The 19,854-nt window shown below is 34.6% G+C and overlaps 1 protein-coding gene across 13 annotated transcripts in view; it reads left to right on the forward strand.

Moving 5' to 3' along the window:
• The window catches only part of KTN1 (kinectin 1), a 112,913-nt gene that overhangs the window by 67,187 nt on the left and 25,872 nt on the right, over nt 1-19,854 (forward strand). For 10 of the 13 annotated variants that reach the window (XM_027554175.1, XM_027554178.1, XM_027554182.1 and 7 more), the window contains exons 19-32: nt 5,033-5,067; nt 5,487-5,577; nt 6,522-6,590; nt 7,190-7,227; nt 7,901-7,991; nt 8,141-8,209; nt 9,417-9,454; nt 10,024-10,114; nt 10,192-10,260; nt 10,740-10,777; nt 12,582-12,672; nt 15,445-15,513; nt 16,537-16,574; nt 18,219-18,309. In XM_027554175.1, coding sequence (XP_027409976.1) covers nt 5,033-5,067; nt 5,487-5,577; nt 6,522-6,590; nt 7,190-7,227; nt 7,901-7,991; nt 8,141-8,209; nt 9,417-9,454; nt 10,024-10,114; nt 10,192-10,260; nt 10,740-10,777; nt 12,582-12,672; nt 15,445-15,513; nt 16,537-16,574; nt 18,219-18,309 — 918 coding nt within the window. The remainder of the gene's footprint in view (nt 1-5,032; nt 5,068-5,486; nt 5,578-6,521; nt 6,591-7,189; nt 7,228-7,900; nt 7,992-8,140; nt 8,210-9,416; nt 9,455-10,023; nt 10,115-10,191; nt 10,261-10,739; nt 10,778-12,581; nt 12,673-15,444; nt 15,514-16,536; nt 16,575-18,218; nt 18,310-19,854) is intronic. The other 3 variants (XM_027554177.1, XM_027554181.1, XM_027554186.1) reach the window with 1 other exon arrangement.

The following is a 19,854-nucleotide window of genomic DNA, read 5'->3' on the forward strand; positions in this document are numbered from 1 at the left end:
CTTCATCAGTAGATAAGAGTAAAACCATTAGCCTTAATTTTTTTTCCCTTAAGATAACCTGATACCCTAAGAACTGCCATTCTAACATCTTACATAAAATTCCTTATCATATGTGTGGAGTTAATATTTTTTAAAATCCCAATTTCTTTTTTTTGGGGGGGGGTTTGAATTGTATTTTATTAAAATACTTTTTATTGAAGTATAGCTGATTTAGACTTGTTTAAGTTTCTGGTGTACATAAAAGTGATTCAGTTATACATATATATATTCTTTACATTTTTTCATTGTAGTTTATTACATGGTATTGAATATAGTTCCCTGTGCTATACAATAGGATCTTGTTTATCTAATTTTCTTATTGGGTCAGGCTTCCATCTATAAAGCTTCTGTGTATTTTTAGATATTCTGTTAAGTAACACTGAGCATGAGATGGGTTTTTTTTTTTTTTTTTTTTTTTTTGAGTGAAGATGAGTTTTATGAAGAACAGTCCAAAGAAGAGAATTCCATAGCCACATTTTAAAATTTATCTAAAAGAACTGTTTGATAACAAGGGAAACTCATTTTTTAAGATTTGCTCTTTGACTAATTTTTAGAATTTTTTCTCTTGTTCTGAAAACTCTTTAAATTAAAAAAAAAAGAATAGTCTAGAAAGCATATGCAATGCTCAAAATCCTCCAAGCTAGGCTTTAACAGTACATGAACCAAGAACTTCCAGATGTTTAAGCTGGATTTAGAAAAGGCAGAGGAACCAGAAATCAAATTGCTGGGATCTGTTGGATCATAGAAAAAAACAAGAGAATTCCATAAGAACATCTCATTTTGCTTCATTGACTATGCCAAAGCCTTTGACTGTGTGGATCACAACAAACTGTGGAAAATTCTTCAAGAGATAAGAATACCAGACCACCTTACCTGCTTCCTGTGAAACCTGTATTCAGGTCAAGAAGCAACAGTTAGAACCAGATATGGAACAACGGACTGGTTCAAAATTGGGAAAGGAGTACATCAAGGATGTATATTGTCACCCTGCTTATTTAACGTATTTGCAGAGTGTAAACCATGCGAAATGCCGGGCTGGATGAAGCACAAGCTGGAATCAAGATTGCTGAGAGAAATATCAATAACCTCAGATAATGCAGATAATACCACCTTATGGCAGAAAGCGAAGAAGAACTAAAAACCCTCTTGATGAAGGTGAAAGAGAAGATTGAAAAAGCTGGCTTAAAACTCAGCATTCAAAAAAGTAAGATCATGGCATCTGGTTCCATCACTTCATCGCAAATAGATGGGGAAACAATGGAAACAGTAAGAGATTTGATTTCTTGGGCTCTAAAATCACTGCAGATGGTGACTGCAGCCATGAAATTAAAAGATGCTTTCTCCTTGGAAGAAAAGCAATGACAAACATACACAGAGTATTAAAAAGCAGAGACATTACTTTGCTGACAAAGGTTCGTATAGTCAAAGCTACAGTTTTTCCAGGAGTCATGTATGAATGTGAGAGTTGGACCATAAAGAAAGCTGAGCACCGAAGAATTGATGCTTTTGAACTATAGTTTTGGAGAAGACTCCTGAGAGTCCCTTGGACTGCAAGGAGATCCAACCAGTCTATTCTGAAGATCAGCCCTGAGATTTCTTTGGAGGGAATGACGCTGAAGCTGAAACTCCAATACTTTGGCCACCTCATGCGAAGGGTTGACTCATTGGAAAAGACCCTGATGCTGGGAAAGATTGAAGGCAGGAGGAGAGTGGGACGACAGAGGATGAGATGGTTGGATGGCAACAGCGCTTGATGGACATGAATTTGAGCAAGCTCTGGGAGATGGTGAAGGACAGGGAAGCTTAGTGTGCTGCAGTCCATGGGGTTGCTAAGAGTTGGACACGACTGAGCAGCTGAATAATAAAAAAGCGTATGACTGTGATGTTGTATTTTTGGTTGTTATTATGACTTCTGTCTTATCTTGGCAGACCAGAGAGCCAGCCGTTTGGTTTTTCCCTCTGGTCATTTTTATTGTCAGTGCTAGTAAAAGAAGAGATAAAAGATTAGCGTAATTTAATTTTTTTCATTTCCACACTTCTTTAACCCCTTCCTACCCAGCAGTCAGAATTCCAAGTGACAGTTGAGAGATGAGCAGTTTAGTTATAAAAAAATTTCAGTCCCTTTGCCCCATGGATTTTTATCCTGGAGGAAAAAGGTTGAGCTTATTGAAGCAGAAACCAACAATGGTACCAAGTTGTTGTTTCTTTAGGTGTGGGAAGCAGAAAGATAACAAATACCAGGTAAGGTAACCTGCATATAAACTAAAGAAGAAAAGACTTATGGACTGTAGCCTACCAGGCTCCTCTGTCCATGGGATTTTCGAGGCAATAGTACTGGAGTGGATTGCCATTTCCTTCTCCAGGGGATCTTCCTGACCCAGGGATCGAACCCAGGTTTCCTGCATTGTAGACAGACGCTTTACCATCTGAGCCACCAGGGAAGTCCCCCAATCTTGTGAATAGAGCACACAAATAAATCAGTCACTAAGATCTCATTTATTCAGAATAAAACAAAACTTTTTTTGGGTGGGGAATATCCTGAGCTGTCTTTTTTTTTTTGAGCATCATGAGCATCATGGAAAAGACCCTGATGCTGGGAAAGATTGAAGGCAGGTGGAGAATGGGATTACAGAGGATGAGATGGTTGGAACAAAGGAACAGGATGACTTTTTATTTTTATTCTAATACTTTTGTCAGATTCAGTGGAGCTTGGTGGGCTACAGTCCATGGTGTCACAAAGACTCAGACATGTGTGAGCAACTCACACACACACATACAACAAGATTATTAAGTAAAGATGGTAGAAGTAGAATATTTTTTTCTCTTTTGCCCTGCAGCCTTGTTGTATTTTATTGAAGAAAATTTCATTACTGTATAAGATGTAATTTAGAAGATCATCCAGGGAGGAGGAAATTGGGTTGGATTAGATTAATAATATATAAAGTTAAAATACTGGATTGATACTGAATTGGGTCAATTTAATACAATTGAATATTCATTGAGCAATTGACAAAGAGTACTTAAACTGTAACCTTGTTAAAGGATATCCAGTCCACTAAATTTTTACCTAGAGTATGCTAGGTACTGTGCTACAATGCTAAGGCTATAGAGATGAATAAGGCTTGATTCCTGCCTTTGATAATATGGGTGGAGATAGATGTATACATAGAAAATTGTGATGAATGAAATTCTTCTTTTTTTCCAAAAATTCTTAAAATGTGGCTAGGTTTAGATGAAGAGAGAATTCTATCTGAAGGAGAATAAGGATGAAGAGGCACCACAGAGAGGGGACAATTAAACCTGATTTTGAAAAAAGCCAAGAATTTGCTGAGTAAGGGGAAATCCAGGCTAAGGGAGTACAGTATTAAAAGTCATGGCAGTGTGTGGAAAATTGGCATATTCAGGGCATATTGTGGAGGTGTAAGAAGAGACAAGCTTGCTAGGGCCTAATCATGAAAGCTGTGTAAGGACCATGAGCTTGATCTATTATGTGGCTGTGCTGCTGAAGGATGTTGAAAGAATGAATAAGCATTTTGTCTGGTATGTTAGATGAATCATAATGGTATCCATGAGGTGTTTGAATTTATGTGGTAGTGAAGTATGCAGTACTAAAAGTGTAATACAACTAATTGATTAAGCTTCATATAACTAAGACTTAATAGTATCTTTTTAAAATTGAGTTACAATTGACATTAATTTCAGGTGTATAACATAATAATTTGATATTTGTATTACTGTTAAATGATCACAATAAGTCTAGTTAACATCTGCCATCATGCATGGTCGCAAATTTTATATTGTTTTTATGTGAGATGGGATTCATGAAAAATAAAGATGGACAAAAGTCATCTTGATGAAAGGTTTATAAACTTATTGCATGATTTATTTTTCAGTTTATAATCATGATTTAATATATTTTTGACACCTCTTTCCTTTCTAGTGGTAGGAAAGTTTTTTTTCCCATTGAGAAGTTCTCCTGTACCCCTCACAATATAATCCTTGTGAACTAGAGGCAGGGTATTATGATATTTGAGATGTGTAAAGCTGGAAACTTAACCTAAGGTATTGAATAAAACATAGTTAATTTTTAGAAATATTTAATAAATGAAATCTTAGGACTAGGATTTGGTAATGGAAAAAATTAATAGTATTTGTGAAAAATGGTTGTAATAATGGTTTTAGTAAAATGGGAAAAAATTACAAACCTAGTAGTATTAGGAGAAAGCAGGTAGGGAACAGAAGGGGTAGAAGAGAATGTTGAAGGGAAAAAGACCCTGAACCTGATTTGTCAGGTTACTTAGCTGCCTGAAGGCCTAGGACTTCGAAGGGGGTGCCCCACTTCTGGACACATAGTAAATTATAACATTGAAGAATTTGTGTGTATAGGGGGAATACTAGAAGATGGGTCAAAGATGGGGACCAGCTCACATGTCATGTTTTAACGTAACAAGGAGACTATGTGTTTGTGTTTCTTCTGCACTTGATAGTTTTAAAACATTCTGTATATTGACTTAGGTGGTGGTTATGTGAAATCTGCATGTTAAAAATTCATTGAATTGAACATAGGTTTTGTACACTTGCCTTATACCTTAGGTGAAAAACAAAAATGAAAAAGAGCAAAGCCTCTTTCTTGGCCTACAAGGCCTTAGAGCCTTGGAATTTTAGATTTGAAGAATTAATGTAAAGGAGAAGCAAATTCTCTTCTTATCCTTAAGATTTTCTTTTATGGTAATTAAAAACTTACTCACAAGGGTAAGTTTGGGCATTTCCAGCCCATTTTATACTTCATCTTTGTCTTTTGTGTAGCCTTGTCTCTTGTGTTTTCTGAATGAAAAAATTCTTTAACTATTAGCAGTCTTTACGGATCATCTTCCTAAATTTTGGATCTATTTAATACTAAACAATTTTCATAGAGTTCTATTTATAAAGTAGTTTTATTTCATGCAAACTTGGTAAAAGTATCTTTTTTTTTTTTTTGGTGATTTTGTTTTAGCCTAATAAAGATGTTTTGGAACAAATGGAAAGATGGTAAGAGATTAAAATTATTTTTAATATTTTAATGACTCATTTCTACCAAGTCTGAGATAACAGAATGATTAACTATATTACTGTAAATTCTTAAAATTTTCTTTGTACTTCATAAAGGGAAGAGAGTGATGTACTGTTGATTGCTTTGGCATTCCATTAGGTTTGTGAGAGTCATGTATGACCATGATTTACTTGTTTAGGCTAGCGTGTAAGCATGCATTACTTGAATACATTTTACTTATTGGTAAAGAGGAAGAACCCTTGGACCAGGATTGAAGATCATCAGAAACCTTTGTAGAATTGAAAGTTTATAAAGAACGATGGGCATAAGAGTTAATCCATGTCAAATATTTATTTAGAAATCATGTCATTTTCCTTGAAATAGAGTTCATACATGTGTTTTAAATTTATTATTTCAGCATTCAAGAGAAAGATGAGAAGTTGAAGACTGTAGAAGAATTACTCGAAACTGGACTTATTCAGGTGGCCACGAAAGAGGAAGAGCTGAATGTAAAGCATATTGTATATTTGTTTTACCTGTGATTATTCAGTAACATGAAGAGTTTTTGCTGTAACGTGTAATATTTTTCCCATAGCTTTTAGTTACCCACGTTTAATGAATTTATATGATGTTCTTTTTTCATTAAATTTAAGATTTTATTATAAATAGAAAAAAGTGTGGTTGACTGTAGCATTTACTGCCTTAATGAAGTAGATACTGTTATTATGGTTTCTAGTGCTTTCCCACCTCCACCCATGCCTGAATTATAACCAAACAGTAACTAGTTATAATAGTAACCAGTAGAGTTGATAAGTTCATGAAATAGTGTTAGAGACCAGAGAAATGAGAGAATGAAGTTCCATTTTATGGTTATCATTAGCCTTGCCTGAGTGTGTGCTAGGTTGCTTCAGTCGTGTCCGACTCTTTGCGACCCCATGGACTGTAGCCCACCAGGCTCTTCTGTCCTTGGGATTCTCCAGGCAAGAATACTGGAGTGGGTTGCCATGTCCTCCTCCAGGGGATCTTCCTGACCCAGGGATCGAACCCGCATCTCTTATGTCTCCTGCATTGGCAGGTGGGTTCTTTACCTCTAGCACCACTTGGGATGCCCCATCGTTAGCCTTAAGTAACTTAATTTGAATACGATTGCTGGAAGAAATAGGGTCAACAGTGTATTTGATTTTAAGGCGAGAAGTGACTTGACAAGTGGTATACTTTGTGGTTTTCAGGTTGTGGAAACATAAGTAAAAATACTTGAGAGGATAATCAAATTAAAACTCTATTTGGCTGGCTCTGGAAGTTACAGAATTGTAGATATGTAGAGCAACTGAGATTTCTGGGCCTTCAGAAAGGGAAAGAAGCAGCTAGAGAGAAGTGAGAAGCTACTGTATTTTGAAGGTAGTTGTTTTTTCAGAAAATTAAAGTATGTTGTACTTATGTATCTTTGAAAAAGGCAATAAGAACAGAAAATTCATCTTTGGCAAAAGAAGTTCAAGATTTAAAGGCCAAGCAAAATGATCAGGTAATATATTAAATAGACCCTATAACCGTTCTCTTTTAAACAGTGGGCGTACCTGTTACCAAATACAGTAGCAAGTCTTGTTTGTTCCTCCTTTCCCCAACATGGCATTTGCCATTTGTAGTTTTAATCTGTGATTGATTGGTGACTTGATTTTGAGTAATACGAGCTGCAGTGTAGTAAACGCTGACTTTATGGCAAACACTGGATAGAGTACTCTAGATAGCATGTCCTTGCTCGTTACTGTAATGATAGATGGTTTTGAATATACATATGTAAAGTAAAAATTCTAAATAATAGTAAAAGAGGTTACCTATCTTCTCCTTATATGGTTAGGATCATTGAGTTAATAATTTTAATATTTATACATTGGTTTTTCTTTTGACCTACACTTACCATAAGTAGCTTTAAAGCTCCTTACTTTCAAAGTGCTTTTCATAATTCTGACATTTAAAAAAATCTGGAAAGAATTAATTTCCAGGTTTATTTTTCCCAGATTTTGGTATAGTAGAAAATTTAATTTAAAAAATAACATACTTTTCTATTTATGGCCCATTTATATTTTGAGCATATTACTAAGTAGGATACCCTCCTATTTCTAGGTTTCCTTTGCATCTCTAGTTGAAGAACTTAAGAAAGTGTAAGTAATGACATTATTAAGCTGGTCTTTTTCTTTTGCTCCATTTTCTTCGTTCTCATAAGTCTTATTTTATTGTGCAGTTGAGGTGGCTAGGATTTTTTCATTGTTGGAATAAGGCAACTTAGCTGTGCTTTCCCAGTGCAATTTGTGATTGTTAAAAATCCGTTTCCATGGTGGACTCCCATTTATTAACTTAGAGTATCGAATTGTTAATTTTGTTTATGCAGTAAGAACTATTAATGAACAGGTTATATTGAATAGAGGTCAGTTCTTTCTGTGTGTTGTTTTCTTGAAGTGTCTGTGAGGTTTAATGCTATAACTGTATATAAGTTCTGCTATAGCTTTCAAAGCTCTCTAGAAGCCTTTATTGTTGAGAGGAACTCAGTTCTCCCCAGTGTTCTTTGGAATACAAATCTTACATTGCCTGTGCTCTTTTGAAGCGTGTCACCAGCGTCTCCTTGCGTGTATAGGCTTCAACCGTCTAGTAGTTACTGCTTAGTTCTTGTTTAGGAAGAACTCTTAAGTGTTTTTTCCTGGCTGCAAGTTGTTCTTTTACTTAAAAGGGGGAGAATTGATTTGGTGAACTTGTTCATGATTTGGTGCTGTTTTTATATGTTAGTGGTGGGTTTTGATGATTTCTGTCCACGTTTAACACTGCATTTCCTTATCTAAGGATCCATGAAAAAGACGGAAAGATCAAGTCTGTGGAAGAGCTTTTGGAAGCTGAACTGCTCAAAGTTGCTAATAAGGAGAAAACTATTCAGGTATTGAGAGAGATAAAACCTATGTTTTGTTTTTTTGTTTATCAACTTTAGTGAATACCATTTAATTTCATGTGTTTGTCTGTACATTGCATTTTATGTCAATTTCTGTGTTTCCATTGTCCAATCTTGTCTGTTTTGTCATTGTCAAGGATTTGAAACAGGAAATAGAGGCTCTAAAAGAAGAAATAGGAAATATCCAGCTTGAAAAGGCTCAACAGGTAAAAATCCCAGAGCCATAGCATGACAGATTTATTAGTGTATATGTATTTATGAACTATTTGTTTTTTTCTTGTTACTCAGAAAACAACTTTTTAGTAGTGTGTTGTAAGTATGTTGGGTTTTGTGCTTATTATTTTTGCCTGATTTAAGAAAATGTTCTTAATATTTGAATCAACATACCTTTTAATTGTTTAAGTTCTTTTTCTGGGAAGTTTTCTGTAGTAATGTTTATTTTAGTTTGCCAACTTAACAAAACACCTTGGTAAACTTTTTTTTTTAATGCATGTTCCAAAATATTTTTAATATATGTATTACTCAACCTTTGCCTATAGAATAAAGTACAGATTTCATGGAGGTATTTCAGAGGTAGATGTGGTTACTGGAAATAAATGTGTGGTTTTGGTGAATTTAATCTGATAAGGTTTCATTGAAAGAAATATTGAGATTGCATGGAAGAGATAATTCATACATTGATCCAACAGATTAATTTAGAAATGTTTATTCAGTTCCTCCTACTTATCAAAGTATAATTTGTTGGAGATAATGTGTTGAATGAAATAAGGTATGAGGAAATGATTAAACTCCTAACAGAGATTGAGAATTCAGAAAGTCCCCTCCTGAGGAGCTGATACCTAAGCCAATATCTGAAGGGACTGTGAGAAGACAGTGGGGAATAAAAGATCCTATTGTATTGTGTATGATAAGAGATTAAAGGAGAGTATAAAGAACACTCCAGTATTATTATCTGGAGAATCCCCATGGACAGGGGCCTGGTGGGCTATAGTACATGGGGTCGCAAAGAGTTGGACATGACTGAGAGACTAAGCACACACTTACATAAAGTACTGTTGAGTAGTTGGCCTTGAAGACTGGGAGGGAAAAGTGCTCTGACATTGTAGGGAGGTATGTGGACAGTTAATATTGTAATTTTCACAATTTTAGGTTTTAGAAGTGTCACTTGCCTTAGACTTATCATTCGTAACTATATTCCTTGTCTCTTCTCCCCCTACACCCCTTTTTAAAATTTCTTACTCTTACTGTCATTGGAGTCAGGAGAGGGTGAAATCAAGTCATCTCATTTTGATGTGAATAATTCAACTAGGATCTTTGTGATTTGAAATGTATACATTTTAAGGTTTATCATAAGCGTAGTAAAGTAAACTGAAAGAAAATGAGTTACTTTTTTTCTGCTGCTTTGCATTTCAGTTATCTATCACTTCTCAAGTTCAGGAACTTCAGAACTTGTAAGTATCATCTTCCTCACTTCCCTTTAATATTTCTTTTCCACAAGTTAAATATAAAATTATAATGAAAATCCTAACTCCTTTTTATTTGATTTCAAGTAATATTTTAAAGAACATCACATTATATCTTAAAGGCCTCAAGGTCTTAAATTTTTCATTAGACTTTAACCTACAGGTTTGCTGATGGGAATGGGGATACAGTGGAAGTCTTATTTTTCTGGTTTATAATCTAAATACGACCTTAAACTGATATGTTGCTCTTTGCTCATTTTAATAGCCACTGTGAAACTGGTTATAAATTTCATACCCAAACTAGTTATAATAAGCTAAATTTGCTGGTATTGACTTAAACAGTACGTTAATGGGTGGGAATAGAGCTGCTTCTCAGCTTGATGTCTCCAAAATCTTATATGACTTTATACATAAAATATTTATTTTTTAGTTTATTTAATCGATTTGGGTTATGAGTACAATCTGAAATATACTTTTCCAGTCTCCAGTACTTTTACTTTGTTTAGTCTTTAGTCATGTAATATTTTCATTGATAGTTCTTATTAACTTACTGTTAGATTAAAAGGAAAGGAGGAACAGATGAATAACATGAAGACTGTTTTAGAAGAGAAGGAGAAAGACCTACACAATAGAGGGAGACGGTTACAGGTGAGAAGTTAAAAAGAAAAGGTAACATCCTTTTTTATATTTCAATATCAATTTTATTCAGACTTATTCTTTTTTAGGATCTTCAAGAAGAAAATGAATCTTTGAAAACTCATGTTCAGGAATTTGCACAGCATAAGTTTCAAGAGGTATAGTATAAATAGATTGCCAGCATATTTTATAAAAAACGAGTAATCTCTATTTTACTGTACTAGAAAGTAAAGAAGTTAATATATTCTCCTGAGTTTTTTTTTTTTTTTTTTTGCCATAAAAATTACTGTGGTATCGTAGTTTTATTGTTGATAAAATAAAATTAACTTTTATTCCTGTCAAATCTATGACTGCCTCATTTGTGAACCTGAGTCTGAAAGCATTTCCTCTCCTTAATTTTTCAGACGGACTCTCATTCTCCTTTTTAAGTGTCTGTTGTTTAAGTGGTGTATTAATCTGTAATCCTTTAACAAATGGATATTAAAAATTAAAATTCATTCTTTGTTTTATGAATAGCTCGATCTTAAATCTACCACAGATAATTGTGTTTTTATTTTATTGGTGACTGATTCTATAATATGTTGTAGAACCTGATCTTTTTGATGTTAGAATTAAAAATGTGAAATCTGTTTCTTAGGCGTGTTCTGCATCACAGTTTGAAGAACTTCAGATTGTGTAAGTATACTTTTAGCTAGCATTTTAAAGAGGAAATTTTCAATATTTTCTTGAATATCCTTGAATATTATGATGAGTTTCTTCTAAGTCTTTAACTTTCTTGTTAAGTGGGAATTATAATCCAAGGGTAAATAAATCTCTATTTGGTGTAATAAACAGAGCCCTTTCAAGTGCTTTCAGATACCTGGAGACTATCCTTTCCAAACTCTTCAAATGCATTTTCTAAAATAGTCTTTCTATTAATATAGACTGGTTTTAAGTTCTCTGTCTCTCTCTCTTTTTGAATGAAGTATGTAATTATTGTAAAGAGAGGTTAAATTTATTTCAAATTAAAATCATTTTTATTACTTGAAAGATCAACATCTCTGAATTAACCAGAAGATAATCTTAGCCATAATCTTGATGGTGAATGTGGAATCTTGCTATAAAAGTAACTTCCACTTTGGGGAAAGTAGTATCTTTTGTCACATCAGTCATATTGTGCCGAACAGTAAAAATGTTCAATCTAATGAGCCGAATAGTAAAAATATTCAATCTAATGAGCATGGGCTTCTCAGGTGGTGCTAGTGGTAAAGAAACCCACCTGCCAAGGCAGGAGACAAGAAGAGATGTGGGTTCGATCTCTGGGTCAGGGAGATCCCCTAGAGGAGGAAACAGGAACCCACCCCAGTATTCTTGCCTGGAGAATCCTATGGACAGAGGAGCCTGGCAGGCTGTAGTCCATAGGGTTGCAAAGAGTTGGACATGATTGAAGTGACTTAGCAGCAGCAGCAGCAGCAGCGTACATGCAATGAGCAAAGGAAGTATTAATCTGTTCATCCTAGAAAATTTTTATCCTATGAAGTCTGTTCTCTTAAATTGGTCTAAGTGGTAAAAACTATGTCTGGACTTAATCCTTTTGGCCTTCTATTAATTACTTTTAAGAGATTTTTGCTTAGATACGATCTTTTCAGTTGTTTAAGAAGTGGCTCTTTGAAGCTGTTGTCTTTAAAGAAGTAAAATATTGAAGATATTTATTAAGTCATTATCTTCATGGAGAAAAGGGGATGTCCCTGTTTATGGCACTAATATTGCTCATTTGTACAACTGTTTATCTTTTGGGCTTGTGTAACTGTCAAGGTGTTTTTGTGTCATTTGCAAATAGAAAGCTGAGAGACATGTTTGAGGCCTGTTGTTAGTGGTGTGGTGATGGTGGTTTAGTCGCTAAGTCGTGTCCGACTCTTCAGACCCCATGGACTGTATAGCCTGCCAGGCTCCTCTGTCCACGGGGATTCTCCAGGCAAGAATACTGGAGTGGGTTGCCATTTCCTTCTCCAGGGGATCTTCCCAACCCAGGAATCGAACCCAGATCTTCTGCATTACAGGCAGATTCTTTACCAACTGAGCTACAAGGGAAAGCCCTCTTAGTGGTATATAGATCATTAAAGTATGATTTTAGATTTATTTCTACCTTACATCAAAAAATTAATGCAATATTTGAGGGAGCACTTTTAGATTTACAGAGAAAATTGAGAGAGCGATACAGAGAATTTCTGTATACCCTCCCCTCTCATTTCTCTTCTTATTTACATCTTATATTAGTGTGGTAATTTGTTACAATTCATGAGTGAAGTCAGTATATTGTTATTAACTGTCCGTAGTATCCATTAGGGTTCAGCTTTGTGTTGTACATTCTGTAGGTTTTGACTAATGTATGATGTATCTATCATTATAGAATAATAAAAGGAAAAGTTTATTGTCCTAAAATTCTTCTATGCTCCTCCAATTCACCTAACTAAATAAAACATCTTTGTAAAAATTCTAGGTTGAAAGAAAAGGAAAATGAAATGAAGAGATTAGAAACTATGCTAAAAGAGAGAGAGAGTGATCTTTCTAGCAAAACAAAGCTGTTACAGGTAAATGTATTTACTTAAAATTATCATGTGAGTTACTGTCTTCACATGTTTGAAAACAATTTTAACTACTAAATAAGAAGATAGAATACAAAATGACATTCCTTCCCACCCAGATCCTGCGTCTCATTCCTCAGATAACTACTGTTACTTGTTCATATATAAGTGCCCATGCATAAAATGTATGTGTGTTTAAATACACTGTATTTTTAATCATACACACTTTTGTATTTCGCTTCTCTGCTCAATTAGTAATCTTTCTGAGATATTCCCACATAAGCACATTTTTATCTTAATGTTTAATGATGTTATATTTTTTATATACAATATTTTTTATATACAATAATACAATAATATGATTGTATTATTATTTATACCGCCAGTCTTAGCTTATGAATACCTAGATTATTTAGAGTTCTTTTTCCTGTTAAAACAATTCTATGGTGAGTATCCTTAACACACACACCTTCTGTACTTACAGTGCCATGCTAAGTTGTCTCAGTTGTGTCTGACTCTTTGCTATCCTAGGGACTGTAGCCCACCAGGCTCCTGTGTCCATGGGATTTCCTAGGCAAGAATACTAGAGTGAATTACCATTCCCTTCTCCAGGTGGTCTTCCTGACCCAGGGGTTGAACCCGCATCTCTTATGTCTCCTGCATTGGCAGGCTGGTTCTTATACAGTACTGTATCTGTATTTAAAATTCTTGCAAGTGAACTTTTGGGTGAAAGTTTTATGCAGAGGGTTTTTTCCCTTCTTGAAAGTGATATTTAAAATAGAAAATAGTATCACTTCATCTTCATGTAGTTAGTATTGAAAGTCCTTGTAGAACTTTGTTTTGAAGTGACAGAAGATTTTAGATGTCTGCATTGTCTCATGCATGTATGTGAGAGTTGGACCAGAAAGAAGGCTGAGTGCTGAAGAAGTGATGCTTTCGAACTGTGGTGCTGGAGAAGATTCTTGAGAGTCCCTTCAAACCAGTTAATCCTAAAGGAAATCAGTCCTGAATATGCTGAAGCTTCAATACTTTGGCCACCTGATGTGAAGAGCCAACACATTGGAAAAGACCCTGATGCTAGGAAAGATTGAAGGCAGGAGAAGGGGATGACAGAGGATGAGATGGTTGAATGGCATCACTAATTCAATGGACATGAATTTGAACAAACTCTGGGAGATTGTGAAGGACAGGGAAGTCTGGTGTGCTGCAGTCCACGGGTCGCAAAGAGTCTGACACAACTGAGCGACTGAACAGCAACAACATTGTCTCACATACTTGTTTTCACATTTTCTGCTCCAAGTGTTGGTTCTGACACATTCCCTTTTGTTCCCGAGTCATTTTGGGAATTTTGTCAGATAATGCTAAATTGCCCTCCCAAGTGTTTTTACTAATTTATACTCTCCGATGGACTGAATTACAACTAAACAACTAAACTACACTCAATTAAACAACTGAACTACAATAACTAAATTACATTCTCCAACAGAGAGCCATTCCTTTTCATCCTCATCAATACTGATGAAGGTGAAAGATTTGATATTCTCCTTGAAAGATGGTTAGATTATTTTAATTTACATTTGCTAGTGAGAGAAGTAGGGCTCCCCAGGTGGGCTTATTGGTAAAGAATCCTCCTGCCAGTGCAGGAGACATAGGTTCAATCCCTGGAGAAGGAAATGCCTAACCACTCAAGTACTCTTGCCTGGGAAATCCCATGGACAGAGGAGCCTGGTAGGCTACAGTCCATAGGGTTGCAAAAGAGTTGGACATGGACGCTACCAGTGAGAAACTAGTCTTCTGTCATATGTGGGGCAGTTTAAGTTTTTCTTTTGACTTCCTTTGTCCTCTCCCCCCAACTTTAGAAGTTTAAAACTTTTATGTACTCAGATGTAAGTAATTTTTTGAGTTTGAAATCTTGAAATTTATCTCTCCTTCTATGATCATAAGAATGTTTTCACATGTTTTCTTCTAATACTGTTTATAATTTATTTTTGCTTAGATGTTTTATTCACATGTAATTTAAGTTATGAGATTAGCATTTCAACCTTAAAAAATAAAAGACAAGCTACATTTTAAAGTAATCTGTTATTACTTTGCTGCATTGGTTCTTCCCCCTCCCCCCCTCACCCTCGCCCCAACATTTGGAGACATTTTTGGTTGTCACAGCTGGTAGAGCGGTGCTGCTGCATCTACTGGATGGAGACTGTGGACACTGCCAAGCACCCTACAGTATGTAGGACAGCCCCTCACACACAGACATGTCCAGTACAAAATTGCAGTAGAATTTGCCCTACTGATTTGAGGTATCACCCTGTAGTAAATTCCTACAGGTGTTTGGGTTTGTTTCTGGATTTCTTCCATTGAGACATAGTATAGAGTAATTTCATTATTCCAATTTTATGCATGTGTGTATGCTAAGTTGCTTCAGTAGCATCTGACTCTTTGTGACCCTGTGGACTGTAGCCTGCCAGGCCCCTCTGTCCATGGGATTCTCCAGGCAAGAATTCTGGAGTGGCTTGCCATGTCCTTGGGCCTCCAAGGGATCTTCCCCACCCAGGGATCAAACCCGCTTCTCATATGTCTCCTGCATTGGCAAGCAGGTTCTTGACCACTCTTGCCACCTGGGAAGCCCTATTCTAATTTTATAAAGTTTTAATATAGGGCTTATTATACCGTTAGAAAATCTTTATTATTTTAGAATTTCCCTGGCTTGTGTGATATGTTTTAGTTTATATTGAAAATAAAAATTCCTGTATTCATGTTTAATTTTTGTTTAAATAGGAAGTACAAGATGAAAACAAATTGTTTAAGTCCCAAATTGAGGAGCTTAAGCAACAAAACTACCAACAGGTAGGTTCTGTTAGATGCTTTCCCTTTATTTAATGTGGTAAAAATTTTATGACTCAAGACTTTTGCCTTTTCATTGTTTTATTTATTTATAACTGTTTATCAAATTTCCTAAAATATAAAGCAGTTTGCTATGTCATAGCCAAGATATGGTAATCTATAGTTTATAAAGTATCCACAATATTACTGTATATATATTCCAGCTCTGTTTTGTATCTGTGTGTCTATGTTTTCAGATCCTTTAGAATGCTTTCCTTAGCAAGTCAGATAAAATCCTTTAGAGGTCAGTTTAAAACTGTGTGTATGCCTTACTTCTTCCCCTTTTCTCAGAACATCTACAATTGGAGAGAAACTAAGAAATGTGTAATATTATAAGTAATAATTTACTATTCAAAATACTTGTTCAAAGTATAATTCTGCTTGGTAAAAATGTGTGTATGTTTTTTTAATTAATGTTACCAAAATAGTTTTTAAATTAATTTATCTTATGTATGTATATGGATAAATTGGAAACTATTTTGAAGGACAAAAGAATTAGCGTCCTTGTCAACAAGAAGTTTATAGTAGTTTAGTTTGGGAGATTGTATTCATCAAGAATAAATACTGTATATGAAGGACTATGTACATAATATGTAAATATTATGTAAAAATTTTTACATGCAAATTACCTAACCTTTCCTTCATTAATGGTTTTATTTTTTTTACTTTTGGAAACTTAACATAGTCAAATATGAATTTTGCATTATGAAAATTTAAGGTATTAACTAGTGCTTTACACCTGATAGGAAGCTGATATATATTTAAGTGAAAAGTTTTAAGAATATAGTGACAATGAAGATTTGATATAACACTCAATACGTTTTCTAAATGTGTACCTGTTTTTATTAAAATTACTTTTTGTTGGCATATCAATTATGCTATAGTTTTCCCTTTGGTGTTGTCTTAATTTATGTCTGAGAAGAGTTTTAATTATTTGCAATCTTCTGGAAAGCTTTGTTTTAAAGTAACATTGAACTCTTTTAATAGGCATCTTCTTTTCCCCCTCATGAAGAACTGTTAAAAGTGTAAGTAATAATTTTTATTCACAATTTGAAAAGTGGTAAATTTTTGTTACTAAATAGTTCTCAGATAAGCAATTTAATGTAATTGCAAATGCTCCCCTACTATTTACAGTTCTATTTGGATTTCTTGGATAGTAGATCAAAGACCTTAGCTATGCCTTTGGCTGAGCTAATGTACCTTTTATGATATTAAATATTTGAATTTCTTTGAACATTTTGTTGAGCGTGATACTGGTTTTTCAGACATTCAGAAAATATCTAATCACATAGAGCTATACTTTGAAGCCTTTACTAATTTACCTTAAATTACCTCACTTATTCTACTGATATCATTATGGAATTGAACCATGCAAATTTTGGTTTCAGTTCAATTCAGTCGCTCAGTCGTGTCCGACTCTTTGCGACCCCATGAACTGCAGCACGCCAGGCCTCCCTGTCCGTCACCAACTCCCGGAATTCACTCAGACTCACGTCCATCGAGTCAGTGATGCCATCCAGCTAGCTTCTGTATTAAAAAAGCAAATCTTGTAATCTTTATGGTTGCTCTCTTTTAAGGAGTTTTTTTTTTTTTTTTTTAAATGGAAACATTTTTATTGTGGGTCTGTATTTTTCTCTAAAAGGCTATATTTAAGGTCATTTCAGATAAGTTGGTATGCTTCAACATGTTAAATGTCAGCCACATTAAGTATATTCAGTGATATATCTATATGTTCTTCCATCTTGACTTGTTTACAAAGTTGGTGGTTTACAAAGTTACCAGTTTAGAATTATTTACTGTTAAATTGGGTCTTGAGTTTGTCTATGTAGAGCAAGGGTCAGCAAGCAAACTTCTTTTTAATAAATGGCCTGATAGTGAATATTTTAGGCTTTGTGGGCCACATAGTTTCATACTCTTTTTTTCCTTTATTCCCCACAATTCTTTAAAAACATAAAATCAGGTCTTGGCTTGAGGTCCATACAAAACCAGACTGTGGGTCTTGCCCAGAACTGCAGTTTGTGAACCCCTTATATAGAGCCTTATTCTTAGGGAAGAGGTATTTGTACTTTAATTTTCTACCCTAGCTACTTCTCAGCTATGACAGAATCAAAGTATAAATCTTTGCCATTTCTTTCTGCATTTCTGGGAAGTAACTAAGTCATTTGACAGAACCAAAATAACACGAATCCTAAGACTATTATGAAAGTGAAAAGAGAACACCTACCTTACGTTAATGTCATACTTTTATTGTGGGTTAGCCACTGAAAGTCATAATTGATTCCATTACCTTCTGAAAAAAAAAATTTAAGGGAGTGCACCTAACATCACTTTTTACTCTTGAGAAAATAGCTACTTCACACTGCCCTAGTTAAAACTAGAAGTAACCACAACTATAGCAGTTCATGTATTCATGAACTGTTTCTTAGGGGATGATTTCTTTTTAGCATAAATGTCAGCATATCATACTGTGAAGTTTTATTTATTTCTGAAAATAAGAATTCATTCTGAAAATAGATTTTCTGTGGTAACTGTAGTTAAGCTTAAAGAGTTTGCCTAGGTTACTGCGTTTTTCAAAGCATCACCTACTTGCTGTTTTTATTTTGTAGTAACTAATACTATGTTCACTGTTTACCTAAAATACTGTTATATAAATCCATTTTCTGGTTTAGAATTTCAGAAAGAGAGAAGGAAATAACTGATCTCAAGAATGAGTTAGATTCTTTGAACGATGCTGTTGAACACCAGAGGAAGAAAAATAATGTAAGCAAGTCTTTATCAGAATAAAGCTTATTATTATTATTTCACTGAAATCCATGGATTAGAATTCTTTTAATCTACTTTTACTTTAAATTTCTTAATCTTTGTAGAAAAGTACTGTTTTGTGTGTAGGTTTTTTGAGAACATTATTGGGGAAATCACTTTATTAGAGAGTAGGTTTTTTTTTTTAAATGAATAAGTGAAAAGTCCATTTTGTACACATCTGAATATTTATATATTCAAGTTAGAATTATTATAGCTTCAGGTTTAAAAAAAACCTATAGTTTACTTTCTGTTGAACTTTTACTGGAAAATTATTCTTTCAGCTCATTATCTTAAAGGCTTTTCTTTTTTTGACCGGGCTAGTCTTTTTGTAAACTATAAAAGTAATGCCAGAATTCAAACTTAGTATTTTCAATAATTATGTATCTTTTGAAGTCTCTGGCACTTCCCTTTTTAAACTGAGAGGTGTTTTCAAATTTTGGTGATTAAGCATGTTAGAGGCCTCCCAACCTGAATGCATTTAGGTTAGAATGGATGGGATAGTGCCCTGAGAAATATTGACAAATAGTAAATTTAGATAAGTTTCTTTAAGTCTCTCTGATCAGAAGACTACACCTTTAAGTAGAATACAAGCATTCTTGGTAAATGAAGAATTTTTGCACACACAAGTTTCATTGTTAAGACTTAAGCAAAGTTAGAAATGTTATTGAAATCTAAGCCGGTATTTTCTAATGAAATTTGATTTTTCAAAGTTTGCATTAATTTGTTAATTTAACAAGTTGACATGTTTCTGCTCCCCTGAGTTTGTCAAAATTAGGTACGTGAATTGCCCTTTGTGTGTTTATAACGTTACTAATAGCATTGCTTGGCCAAAAAACCTGAGATGAATTTGCCAGTATTACTGTTGACATCTTAGCTGTGTTTTATGATTGGAATTGTAAGATAAGGAAGGCACAGGAATGCCCGTTTAATACAGCAGCAGTAGCAGTGCTGGAGGCATTGCAGTGTGTGAAAAGAGCCAGGACACTGGAGGCCAGCAGATTGTGACGTCAGTCCATTCTAGTTCTGCCTCCTCATTTGCTTTGTACATGTGGTCATGCTTATTAACTTACCTAAGCTGTGGTTTTGCCGCCTATAAAATGGGAATACGTACCTCTCCGGGTTGTTACGAGGATTAATGAAAATTTATGTGAAGTGCCAGGTACAGTGTTGGACACACAAGTAAGCATTCAATACATGGTGGTTATTGGCTTTTTAGGTTTTTGTTTTCCGTCTTTTTAGATTTCTATATCTGAAGAAAGATGGAAATATAGCAGATTGTCCTTATTCATATTTGCTAATGGAATGCTGTTAAAATAGATCTTTCAGAGCTCAGCTTCTTTCTCTTACAAGAATGGGTTTTATAGCTTTCTAGCCTTCCTGTTTGCCTTGATCAAGTAGCTTGTGCAATTCCTGTCAGGTTGTTTTTTGGTATGCACATTTGACCATGCCAAGAAAGAGAGAGAAATACAATGAATTCCTATGTCATTCTTAGGTAGACTTGAA

Source organism: Bos indicus x Bos taurus, chromosome 10 (assembly GCF_003369695.1).
Source record: "Bos indicus x Bos taurus breed Angus x Brahman F1 hybrid chromosome 10, Bos_hybrid_MaternalHap_v2.0, whole genome shotgun sequence".
Classification (NCBI taxonomy): Eukaryota; Metazoa; Chordata; class Mammalia; order Artiodactyla; family Bovidae; genus Bos; species Bos indicus x Bos taurus.